We start from the raw sequence: 11,138 nt of genomic DNA, 5'->3' as shown, positions 1-11,138 counted from the left end.
TTGAGTGTAATAAATAAACCTAAAGTGATATCAAGCATTTTTTTTATCATCCAGTTATTGAACCAGACTGCCCAGAGTTAACTGGCCTAAAACATCAAAAAAACACAATTCTAAGATAACCACTTGCTGAATGAAACGTAATGAGGTCATGAAATATTAATAATGCCACATACTATTTATTAATGGAGGCATTTAACATTGCATTATTTTATTATGCAATAATGTAAATGATGCTTATCAGTGAATAAAAACATGAAGTGCAATAAAGAGGCATGACTGTAAATGACAAGTAAATATTTATTGTTTTTTTTTTATAATGATATATTTCAAATAGATATACACATACTATACATAGTACTGCACTGTTTTTATAAGGAAACAAAAAACATGGACACCCCAGAGCCGATCGAGAGAGAAGTCCGTCTTTTCCTGTGGGTTACAAGCTGAGAAATGTCCATATTGTCAAGATGCTTCCAGATGCATAGAGTAAACCAGGAGCAGCGCATCCCAAAATAACTGGGACTTTAACCTCGTCACCCTGCTCCGCAAATGTTCCCCGTCTCAGTAAATGTGGCGAAAAGAGATAAGGCAATCTGTACAAATGTCTATAAATAAACTCCATCTCTTTCATAGTTTTGTTCACGTCCACACGTTTCCCGCTGCGTAATGGAAGACTAATAACACATCTCTGTACGTGGTCTAGAGAAAAACACCATTTAAAGTGACTCCAACTCATAAATTATAACTCGGCACTGTTATTATGGTGTCAGGGTAGTCGAATGCACCCCATATGTTCCTCGACACCTCGTGCAAAAGCATTGCCCCGTCATACAGGCTAAATGATGCCAACTTGCAAAAGACATACGTTCAAGAATAAAATTACATCATATATATTTACATATACAACACACAATCAATCTTTTTGTACGAGATAAAGCTGCTCTTATAGAAATAGCCATGCGTTAGCAGCTATTGCACATAATGAAAGGATGATACGCTGCTGAGGAAGAGTCCGGTGTGAGACGCAGACAACCTTTGCTTGTGCGTGATGAGCAAATCAGATTCCAAAACAGTAAAGAAGCCTGTGAATACATTCAAGAGGGAGATTTACAGCCCGGGTTGGTCGGATAGAGGGGTTTCAAGGTTGGATTTTGAAGGCGAGCAGCTCCTCGGAGTGCATGTTATTGAGCGTGCGCAGATCAGGCAGCTTCAGCAGCAGCTTGGTGAAGATGGCAGTTTCGTTCGAGTGGTTCTTCATGATCAGGTTCCTCAGAGATCTGATCAGGGTCTCCTGTAGGGCCTCCACGCCGTTTACATCCTCGATGGCCGATCGGTCTGTGAAAACATGCACAATTCAATCGTTTCATGAAAGACACTAATACCAGTCAATGTATACAAGAAGGAAATTATATTAGAATGACTGAAACTACGCAATCGTTATTAAAAGCAAATCTAGTATGTATAAAATAGTTCAAAATTCACCCAAAATGATAAATATGAAAAAAAGAAAAGAAAAGAATAATAAATATATATATATATATATATATAAATTGATAATGTTTTTAGAAATAAATAATAAATTAATAATACAAATGCTTAAAGATAAATCATTAATATTAATATATTAATTTAAATGCTTACAAATTATTAAAAGCAAAACCAGTAGTATCGATAAATAATTCAAAATTCACTCAAGATGGTGAAATTGCTATAAAAATGTATAAATAGTCAAATAATATTATTACAACTAAAAATGTATAATCATATAGTATAAATTATTAACAATAATTGCTTATACATTCATATAAATTATGAAAAGTGATTAAAAACTATATTTATTAATCAGTTGATAATATTATTACAAATATTAATGTTTATTAATACTATAAGTAAAAATCAATTGATGAATAAAAAAAAAAAACTCAATTAGTAGTATAAATGATACAACATTAAACATGTATCAAAAGATGTTTCAAAATTCTCCCCAAAGATGGTGAATGCAGCCAGATAAAATTGTGAAAATATATATATATTATTATTTCTTTTTTTTATAAATACATAAAAATTAATTAATTCCAAATAACTAATTAATAATATCACTAAAATGTGTCATTTATAATTCCTGCTGCCCATTATGTTCCATTCGGTTTCTTATTAGTTAATTGGTTTCAGTTTTGATCAGGCAGCAGACAACAGGACGACTCTCTAGGTAACAGTCTCTCTCATACCCAAGCAGTGTTATTAATTTAAGCATTAATTGTATGCTATTATAGTATTTATTCAAATTTTGAATTCGCTTTTGTCATGTTTCTATGTTTTTGAAGGGCTTACCTGCAGACACCAGCACCACGGCGGAGAAGAGCGTCATCTCTTCTTCGTTGAGCTGCAGAGCGCTGAGCTTCTCGCTGAACTCAAACATGCAGTTGAGCAGCTCTCCGGCGCCCATGGAGCGCAACAGGTCCACGCTGAACTTCCTCCCGCTCAGGAACGTCACGGTCCGCTCTTTCACATCGAACAACGACACGAAGCGCACCATCAGCACCTGCCCGGAGGAAGTGGAGGAGAGCGTTAGGGGTTTGACGGATGCCTGCGCTGTTAGAAGCGTGTTAGGACTCGTGTTGCTTTACCTCGAACGTTCCCGCCTTGAGGAGGTTGACTTGGTCGTGTTGGGAAAGGTCCTGGAAGCCCGGGATCCGCTTGGCAAATTCCACAACTTCTCGTACAGCAGGGATGAAGCTTCGGGAGAACTCCTCCCAGATTTCATGACCGCGCTTGCAGGGGTCCACGAAGGGGGAAGCACTCATGGGACACACCTGAGAGAAGACCAACAGAGTCACATTACACCAGATACACTTTCAGAGGCACTTAAGAGCTAAGACAGATCTGCTCCCAAAGCTGCATTTGTGCACTCCACACAATGGCTGTTTAAGAAAAGCTTGAAATTTGTATGTATATATATATAAAGATACATTTTTATATTATTCATTTATTATTATAAATAATTATAGAATTTATTATCAAATCATTAAAAAATATAATTTAATTTAATAAAGTATAATACAATTATTTTATGAGATTTATTGAAATTATTTAAAATTATTAAAAGCAAAACCAATATGTATCAAAAATTAGTTTAAGCTTACACAAAATTGACCTGTCTATAAATGTATTTATAATTTAGAAAGATTAATTATTAAAATGATTTTAATTAAGAAACACTAAATTAATAATATAGATTAAATAAAACAAATTAGTCATATAAATAATTACATTTATATTATAAATGAAATTATTTAAGAATTACTGAAAATATTTTATAATTATTGAAAGCAAAACAAATATGTATTTAAATATATTTTAAAGTATCATTTTACTCAAGTAATTAGCTTTAATACTTTAATTTGAGCTTGTGTAATTTTGTTATGTGCTTTTGTCTTATTTTAAATATATTTCCATTTAGTATTAAGTTTTATTTATTTAAGCGATAATTTTAGTATAAAATTACTTGGTTTCCAAAGCAACATTTAAAAGTGACTTTTTTTTTTAAATACCTATTTTTAATAGTTTTAGCTCTAGTTTTGGTTAACAGCCACTAAGTGTGTATTGCTAATATTGATGTATAACCAAGTGTTCCTGTAGCTCAATTGGTAGAGCATTGCGTTATCAAGCGCAAGGTTGTGGGGGTTCGATTCCCCGGGAACACATGATAGGTAAAATTTGATAGCCTGAATGCACTGTAAGTCGCTTTGGATAAAAGCGTCTGCTAAATGCATAAATTTAATTTTAATTGAATTGAATTTAATAACCAGCAGAAGGTCACTCACCAGATGTCCTCTGTTTCCTCCAGGCTGGATGTTGTTCATGTTGTTTGTGTGTTCTGGGTTTCGGCGGCACTGTTGGGTCATGTGTTCCCTGTAAGGTCCAGCGGTGGTTTGCAGGTTGTTGTCGGCAGCGCTGCTCTCGTTCCAGCGGCTCCAGCATTCCTGTGGCGGCTCCTCCTTACAGCAGCTGCTGAGCGATTCGGAGCTGTACCCGAGGGGAACGCGTCTGGAGCTCAGCACGTCTTCCTCCCCGCTGTCAGAGGAACAGGACGAGGCCGTGTCCATAGGGACGGCTGACTCCGAGTCCCGGGAGAGATCGGAGGAGGAGTGCGGTGAATCCGGCGGCGATGGTAAGGAGGAGCTGGAGTCGCTGTGAAGCATGTGCTGCAGCTGACTGTTGTTCATCATGTTATTCATGGCCGTCTCCATCTCCAGGAGCATCCGCTGCTTCTCCCGCTTCGGGATGCGTCCGAAACGCACAGCTGGAAGACAGATTCACTGCATTTAGTTCTTCTGCTCTGAACCACATTTCTACAAAAAAAGGTAGTTGTGCAAGTCCTAAAGTCAACATCACAAAAGTTTGAGTCTTGTAACTCACCGTCTCGGGACATGCCGACTGATAAACACTTCTTGAAGCGGCACTGCTGGCAGCGGTTGCGGTTTATTCGCACTATAATGCAGCTTTCTGTCTTCAGGCATTTCTTATACTGGATATTCTGCTGGATGCTTCTTCTGAAGAAGCCCTGTAAAGAAATATTCACATTTATTAATGCTATATATTTGTATTTATTTATTATATATATAATATTTTTAATTATATTTAATTCTATTTTTTATTTTATTTATTTTTATTTCATAGCTTTTTTTTTATTAATAGTTAATTACTTCAACTTATTTCAGTTAGGTGTTTTTTTAAGTGAAAAATTAAGTTTACTAAGTATACATTTTAGTTTTTTAGTTTTATTTCACCTTAAAAAATATATATATATATATATATATATATATATATATATATTAATTTTTTTCATACATATATCTGTTAAGAATTTAACTAAATATAAAACCATAAAAAAACATTTCTGTTATTTTAAAAGAAACATTAACTGAAATAAAATTAGTTAAACAGAAATAGAAAATATATTTCAGCTATTTGTCCAGGTCACATTACTTACTTTAATTTAGTTTAACCTGATGTACTAAAATGACTAAAACTGAAATAAAAATAAAAAGAAATTAAATGATAAAACAACAAATGTACTAAAAAGTTAACTAAAATTAAAATGAGAACATAAAATAAAAAAATATGAATAAAATCTATAATAGTATTCAAATATTCATTAAAACTGTAATAGTATCTCAAAATAACACTGACAACAACACTGTTCTGTGGAAAATATGAAATCTGGAAATATTACAGGTTAGTGTTTTAGTCTGAAAGGTTCTACATTGTGTGCGTGCCAAACACTCTGTTACCAGTACAACACTAGTTCCTCACCTTGCAGCCTTCACAGGCATGAACACCGTAGTGGAAGCCCGAGGCGATGTCTCCACACACTTTACACAGCAGCACCATCCCGTTGAGCTCTGGAAAGTCACGTAAGAGTTAGTCATACCCAGTGGACAAATCCTGCCAATTCTAGACTGCTGAATCACATGTACTCTTCTTCAGCGTTCACTCACTGGTGATGGAGCTCTTGGCAGCGAGGGTCTTGTCAGACGCATGTCGACGGGGGTGTTTCGACAGCAGTCCAGCGGTGGGCAGGTCTGTCAGGCGGCTCAGTTTAGTGGGCAGAGGCGGGGAGGATGATGGGGAGCTGTCACTCATGCAGGACTCCAGGATGGGGGCGGAGCTTGAGGAGCAGACGTACGCTATCACTCCTCCTTGGTAAATAGGAAAAGAGAGAATGTTTTAAAAATGCAGACTCCAAAAAAAAAAAAGACATAAAATAAATACAAAATAAAATTAACAAAATAAATTAAAAAACGATTCACACTTATGCACTGTACAAAACATGCACAAAGTTTTTAAAAAGAACAAAAAACAAAGTCACTTTAAGATGTATTTCTATAGTCTTTGCAAATAAAACGAAAAAAAAAAAAAAAAACAGGCAAAAAGTAAATGAATCACATAACAGTTGAAGTTGTCTCAAAATATGTTTTACTCATGACAGGACAATTTGACCTTCGCTGTATTCATCCACGAATTGTATAACTGCATTATGTAAACTCATTTCAATAGGTGAGCTGGTCATTTTGGTTTGAAGTCACACAAATATACATGCATAAAGAGTTCTCCTTCATTGCTGACACAACTGTAGAATTATATAATCTACTGCAGCACACGTTTACACATGTTGGAATAACTTCCTCATTTTTAACAACTCGTGACCTATTTTTAGATGAATGAATCTGCACACTAACCTAGTACAGTAACACTACTATAGGCTAATAATCATTATGAACATCAAAAATACAATAAAAGCGGTACACTGTGTGTGTGTGACCAGTGTAAGCAGTCAAAAGATATACAAATACGATCTTTTTAGTAGTTAACTGTTCAAGTGCATGATTAATTAATTTATTCTATATTTTATTCAGCTGTGCATTCACAAAAGTAAGCACAAATGTACTGGATTTCTTTAAATGGACCAGGGAGGTTACCTAACCAGCAATAACGCTAAGTTTCTCAGACCCACCCACACGTGGACCTCTCATGTTTTGTACGGGAAGCATATCTAGGTCACTAGCTGTCTGCTGCGTCCTCACGTGGTACTGCAGTAAGTCTCGCGTCAGGGCACTGTGCGGAATTATACAACTCGACCAATCAGAGACTGTGCACCGCGCACGTCACGACCAATCAGAGGCGGAGCCCCGAGTCCTAGTACACACAGGCACATGGCTAGGCTACGAGAGCCATGTGAGCTCGAGCCTTCTAGTACTCTCGGAGAACTCGGTGCGCGTGACGTCACGGACACTCCTAACCCACATCCACTGCGCTGCAGCTCTGTCATGTAAGCAATGGAGAGCCTGCCAGAGGTGCTTTAAATCACAAGATTTCATTCTGAAGTCAGTCTAAACACGGTTTAGTTTATAGACTGTGCATCAATAAAATAAAAAATCAGTAAATTCGGGATTAAATGTACATTAAAACAAAAAATGCTAACAAAGAAGGAAAATAACATCTTAAATGAAATAATTCATTCAGATCAAGTTTTTTTTCTCTTTTTTTTTTGAGATTCGGCTAAAAAACAATTTTTAGCTGCTGATATATGTGAGAGTGACTTCATAAAGATCTCTATGACATGTCTATGTTTAGAAGTCACACGCATATTGCCTAATATTTCCTGTAGTATGCTATATATCATATTAATACATCACTGTAGCGCGGTGTATTGCAATTGTAATAACGTTTCTTACAATGCTAAATACGTATGGGCATACAAATAAGTATACAAATATATAATTATACGCAAAAAAAAAAAAAAAATACATGTCTTACCTTGCTTTGTTGATTCCATGTCTTCAGACTCTTGATATTTTATAATTCAGGTGCACGGTAATAATCCCAGTTTGACGCGTGAGTTGTCAGTCTGTGGAGCAGCTCGGATCCACTGTGCGTTCTGAAGCTTCAGCGTTCCATACAAGCTCTCGAGAGTCCTTCTCTCACAATGGAACTGAACGGAACTCCCAGGCTGCGCGCGAGCTCTCAGAACTCAATGTTCTGTGGCTCGTGTTTTCGTCCTTGGCTCCGCCCCTCGGCGCGCGCCTCACGTTAACCCAGTGACACACTTTCACCGACCAGAGGCAGAACCCAGCGCTGCAACGTGAGCCGCGATTCTGGGAACATGATGTTTTTCGGTAACACCGCCACTCCCCATTAAAGAAAGATACAGGAGTTATTTAACATTTATTTCATTAAAATAACTTGTAGTTTTTATTGGAGGCGAGTTAGTAGCACTATGCTTAAGATTAAGCTTGGTGCTGTATTAACTATTTACTCAAGTATCAAGCCAAGAACCTTGAGCGACTGTAAACGGTTTTCACATTTAATTGTACTTATTTATTTGAAAGTATCAAGTGTTTTTTTAAAGTAGCACCCAAGTAGGCTAATAATACATCACTAATAATGTACTGTTTTTAGTCATTTGAATAAACTGTTTATTCATAGACCATCAACTGAGTTCACACTTGAGTCAAGTTTACTCATCTCCACAAGGATGAATGACCACAGCTGTGTCCAAATACTGTTTATATGGTTTAATGCATGTTGTCTATCTAGTTCACTTGGGAGCATTACTCTTTGCTTGTTCTGGATGGGTGGTTGCTAAAGAGAAAAAGTTTCAAGGTTTCAAGTGAATTGAACTTTCCATGTCACAGTTCAATACTTTTTTCCACATAAATGTATTTCTTTTAGGACTGTATATACTGTATGTGTGTGTGTGTGTATACAGTATTTAAAGTATATATATATAGTCCTAAAAGAAAAAAATTTGAGTGGGTTTACAAAGACTTAGTCTTCAAAAGATATAGTCAGACTGACAGAGAGACAGAAGGATAGATAGATCACTATTCAATAATTATCACATAACATTCGGTATAACAGTCAATATTCAGTTGATTGTTGATTCAGTTCAGTTCAATGTAAAGTCCATGAATTATGGAATGAGTGTAACTCATGTTTAAAGAGAAAAGATAGAAGTACAAGGGGTAGGGGACATTGTACTACTATAATAATAATACAATAAATAATATTTATGCTGTAACACAAAAATTAAATAGTTTTAATACATTATTTATATGCATAAAATGCCATTGATATCTTGTTTCCCCTTCAATACTTTTTCAACTATATATGGTTTTCAGTGCTAGGACAGCAAAGTGTATATACGACAGGATCATAAATACAGCTATGATGTTTATACAACAGAGGTCATAAATGTAATAGGTGGTTTCCACCAGTGAAGTGTCTCCTCTATAAAGGCACATAAAGTACCGTACACCCTGCACATTCTGAACATTTTTATCTTGTCAGATCACTGATTCGAAGAACACTGGGACACGATGTACTGTGCTGTACACACCAGAGAAAATTGGAGAGAAGCCTGGTTAAGCGCACTAGATGAGCTGCTAAATTTAGCCTTTTGGTTCAGTCGGTCTATTGCATGTAATTTAACCTATAATCTATGAATTATTAACCAGATCTGGATCTCAGAGAAATGACCACATCATCCACATATCTCAGGCTACGGTTACCTTACAGAGGATGGGTTATCCATTTACAAAGATTTTTAAATATGCTTCTCATTTTGTGACTTTTAGTACAGTGTGTATTGTGTATCCAGAGTCTGTTTTATCAGGATGTTCACATGCATCATTGCCTTACTGTGGAAAGACATCATTGAAATGTTCCCTTCAGATACATCACTGTAAACAGACATCATCTACTGACACCTAGTGGACAAACTAGATCTCTACAGTCATCTCCACACGAGGTCATTTGTTCTCATCATGAGTCTCTGATGATCTGATCTCGTTTACATTTACTAAACATTGTTGGAGTCATAATAATGATTAAATATGCATTTTAATAAAATATGTATCTAAGTTGAAATGCCTCGGGCTATACTGAAAACCTGTGATTTTTCTCCCCTTTAAACCTAAAATTGTAAGATTTCGAAGGTGTAAAATAAAACGATGCATTTAAGATTCTGTAATATTTAGTCTTATTTTTAGTACTATATTTAGTTTAATTTTAGTATTATTTATACAATATCATATTATCTATTAAGATTTTGAATAAGGATTTATTTTCATATTTTTAATTTTAGTATAGGCTATGTTTAGTAATTTTATGCGATTCTAACATTTGTATTACTTTGAAATAATTTATATAGCGTTATGTAATTTTAGTTTTAGCAGTTTTATAGTGTTTTTTTTATCTTAATAATGTAGGCAATATTTCTAAGTTTTTTTGCCCATCTCATATTTGTATTTTATTTAATATTTTTCTTAATTACTGAAAATATTTTTGGTTTTAGTGTTATTGTTATAATAGAATTAAAATTAAAAATGCAATATCTGTTATGCTTCAGAAGACTGAATATAGAATAAAGAATATATATTATTTAGAATATAACGCGCAAGTCTTTTGATCTTTTTTTTTTACTAAATTAATTATGAGGAAATAATCAAAGTCTTTTAATTTTAAGGTGAACTGTTCCTTTAAGACAGCTGACTGTGAAAGTAAACAAACAAGCTCATTAATGAAGAAAACTCGACAGATTTGTAGAAGTTTGACTTAATGATTGTGATTATTTGCAATGATTAGCTAACATTTCGGCATTTTAATGAGTACTTGCTCATCATTTAAATCCGCAACAGCTGATAGATGTGTGTAATGTTAATATGTGACGACTGGCCTGGAATTTACAAGACACTTCAGTCATTATCATAAAATTTTACATCATAAATGAACTGTGAACTCCTGACTAACAATAAATACCAAATGGGATGTTTCCTAATCTTATCACTTTGAACCGGACATGACTGATAACCTTTGACTGATGTAACGTAACTAAACTGAGATCATACGATGTAGAAATGTAGGTTAATTGTTGTTAAATAAACGACGAGCTTCCATTTTACAGTTACACAATTACTATAACATAACCATATAAATTATGAATTATTTTTATAAAATTTTTCTCTTTAAATTTTTTGTTGTATTTAATTTTTTAATAGAGTGAAACTGTAAAATTGCAATACTAACTGTAAAATTTTTATTTCATATTTAGTGAAATACTTTAAGCTTTATTTTAATATTTTTGTGAATCTGCACAAGAATGTATCATTATGAGTAAATAATAACAACAACAATAATAATAATAAGTGGAAAAACAAAAACTAAATCTCTTGTACATAATGACAACAATTACTAACAGATTACATTAATAACGAAAAACAGACAGCCATATTCTAACATAAGACGTCTGAATTTAACAACTATATGACTCCATCGCTTCTTTGCTAGATATCAAATTATCCTGATTTGTGAATTAATAACCTTCCAATGAATCTGAATATATACCTGAATTATGTACAAAAGAGGAGAACAAAAAATTAAGTAATAAATAAATAAAACATTGATGTCAACAATGAATAATTTTTGAACTTACATATATTTAATAATCTACTTATATTTGTTGAAAGACTACATTCCTGACATTACTTTTATTTTTTGCTTTTTAAATATTTCTTAGCAATCTGTCATAACAAATGTGTCTATATTATATTTATTCATGTTACAACTGAATATTA

The 11,138-nt window shown here is 34.2% G+C and overlaps 1 protein-coding gene across 1 annotated transcript; it reads right to left on the bottom strand.

Moving 5' to 3' along the window:
- Nucleotides 1–334: 334 nt before the first annotated feature.
- nr1d2a (nuclear receptor subfamily 1, group D, member 2a) lies at nt 335–7,537 on the bottom strand. Its single transcript, XM_059568530.1, has 8 exons — nt 7,321–7,537; nt 5,502–5,702; nt 5,317–5,405; nt 4,420–4,564; nt 3,825–4,303; nt 2,628–2,813; nt 2,332–2,542; nt 335–1,335 (listed from the first exon to the last, which is right to left on the bottom strand). The coding sequence occupies exons 1-8, from the start codon at nt 7,337–7,339 to the stop codon at nt 1,139–1,141; spliced, it is 1,527 nt and encodes a 508-aa protein (XP_059424513.1). The 5' UTR covers nt 7,340–7,537; the 3' UTR covers nt 335–1,138.
- Nucleotides 7,538–11,138: the final 3,601 nt, after the last annotated feature.

This window comes from Carassius carassius, chromosome 15, assembly GCF_963082965.1.
Source record: "Carassius carassius chromosome 15, fCarCar2.1, whole genome shotgun sequence".
Classification (NCBI taxonomy): Eukaryota; Metazoa; Chordata; class Actinopteri; order Cypriniformes; family Cyprinidae; genus Carassius; species Carassius carassius.
The sequence above is the reverse complement of the archived record's forward strand: the minus strand, read 5'-3'. Positions and strand labels throughout refer to the sequence as shown.

What these genes read in the sequence shown, in the direction of transcription:
- nr1d2a (XM_059568530.1), bottom strand. An exon ending in GAGGAAACAGAGGACATCTG is followed by an intron (nt 2,814 to 3,824) that starts GTGAGTGACCTT and finishes GTCTTCTCTCAG; the next exon opens with GTGTGTCCCATGAGTGCTTC. An exon ending in TCAAGGCGGGAACGTTCGAG is followed by an intron (nt 2,543 to 2,627) that starts GTAAAGCAACAC and finishes TCCTCCGGGCAG; the next exon opens with GTGCTGATGGTGCGCTTCGT.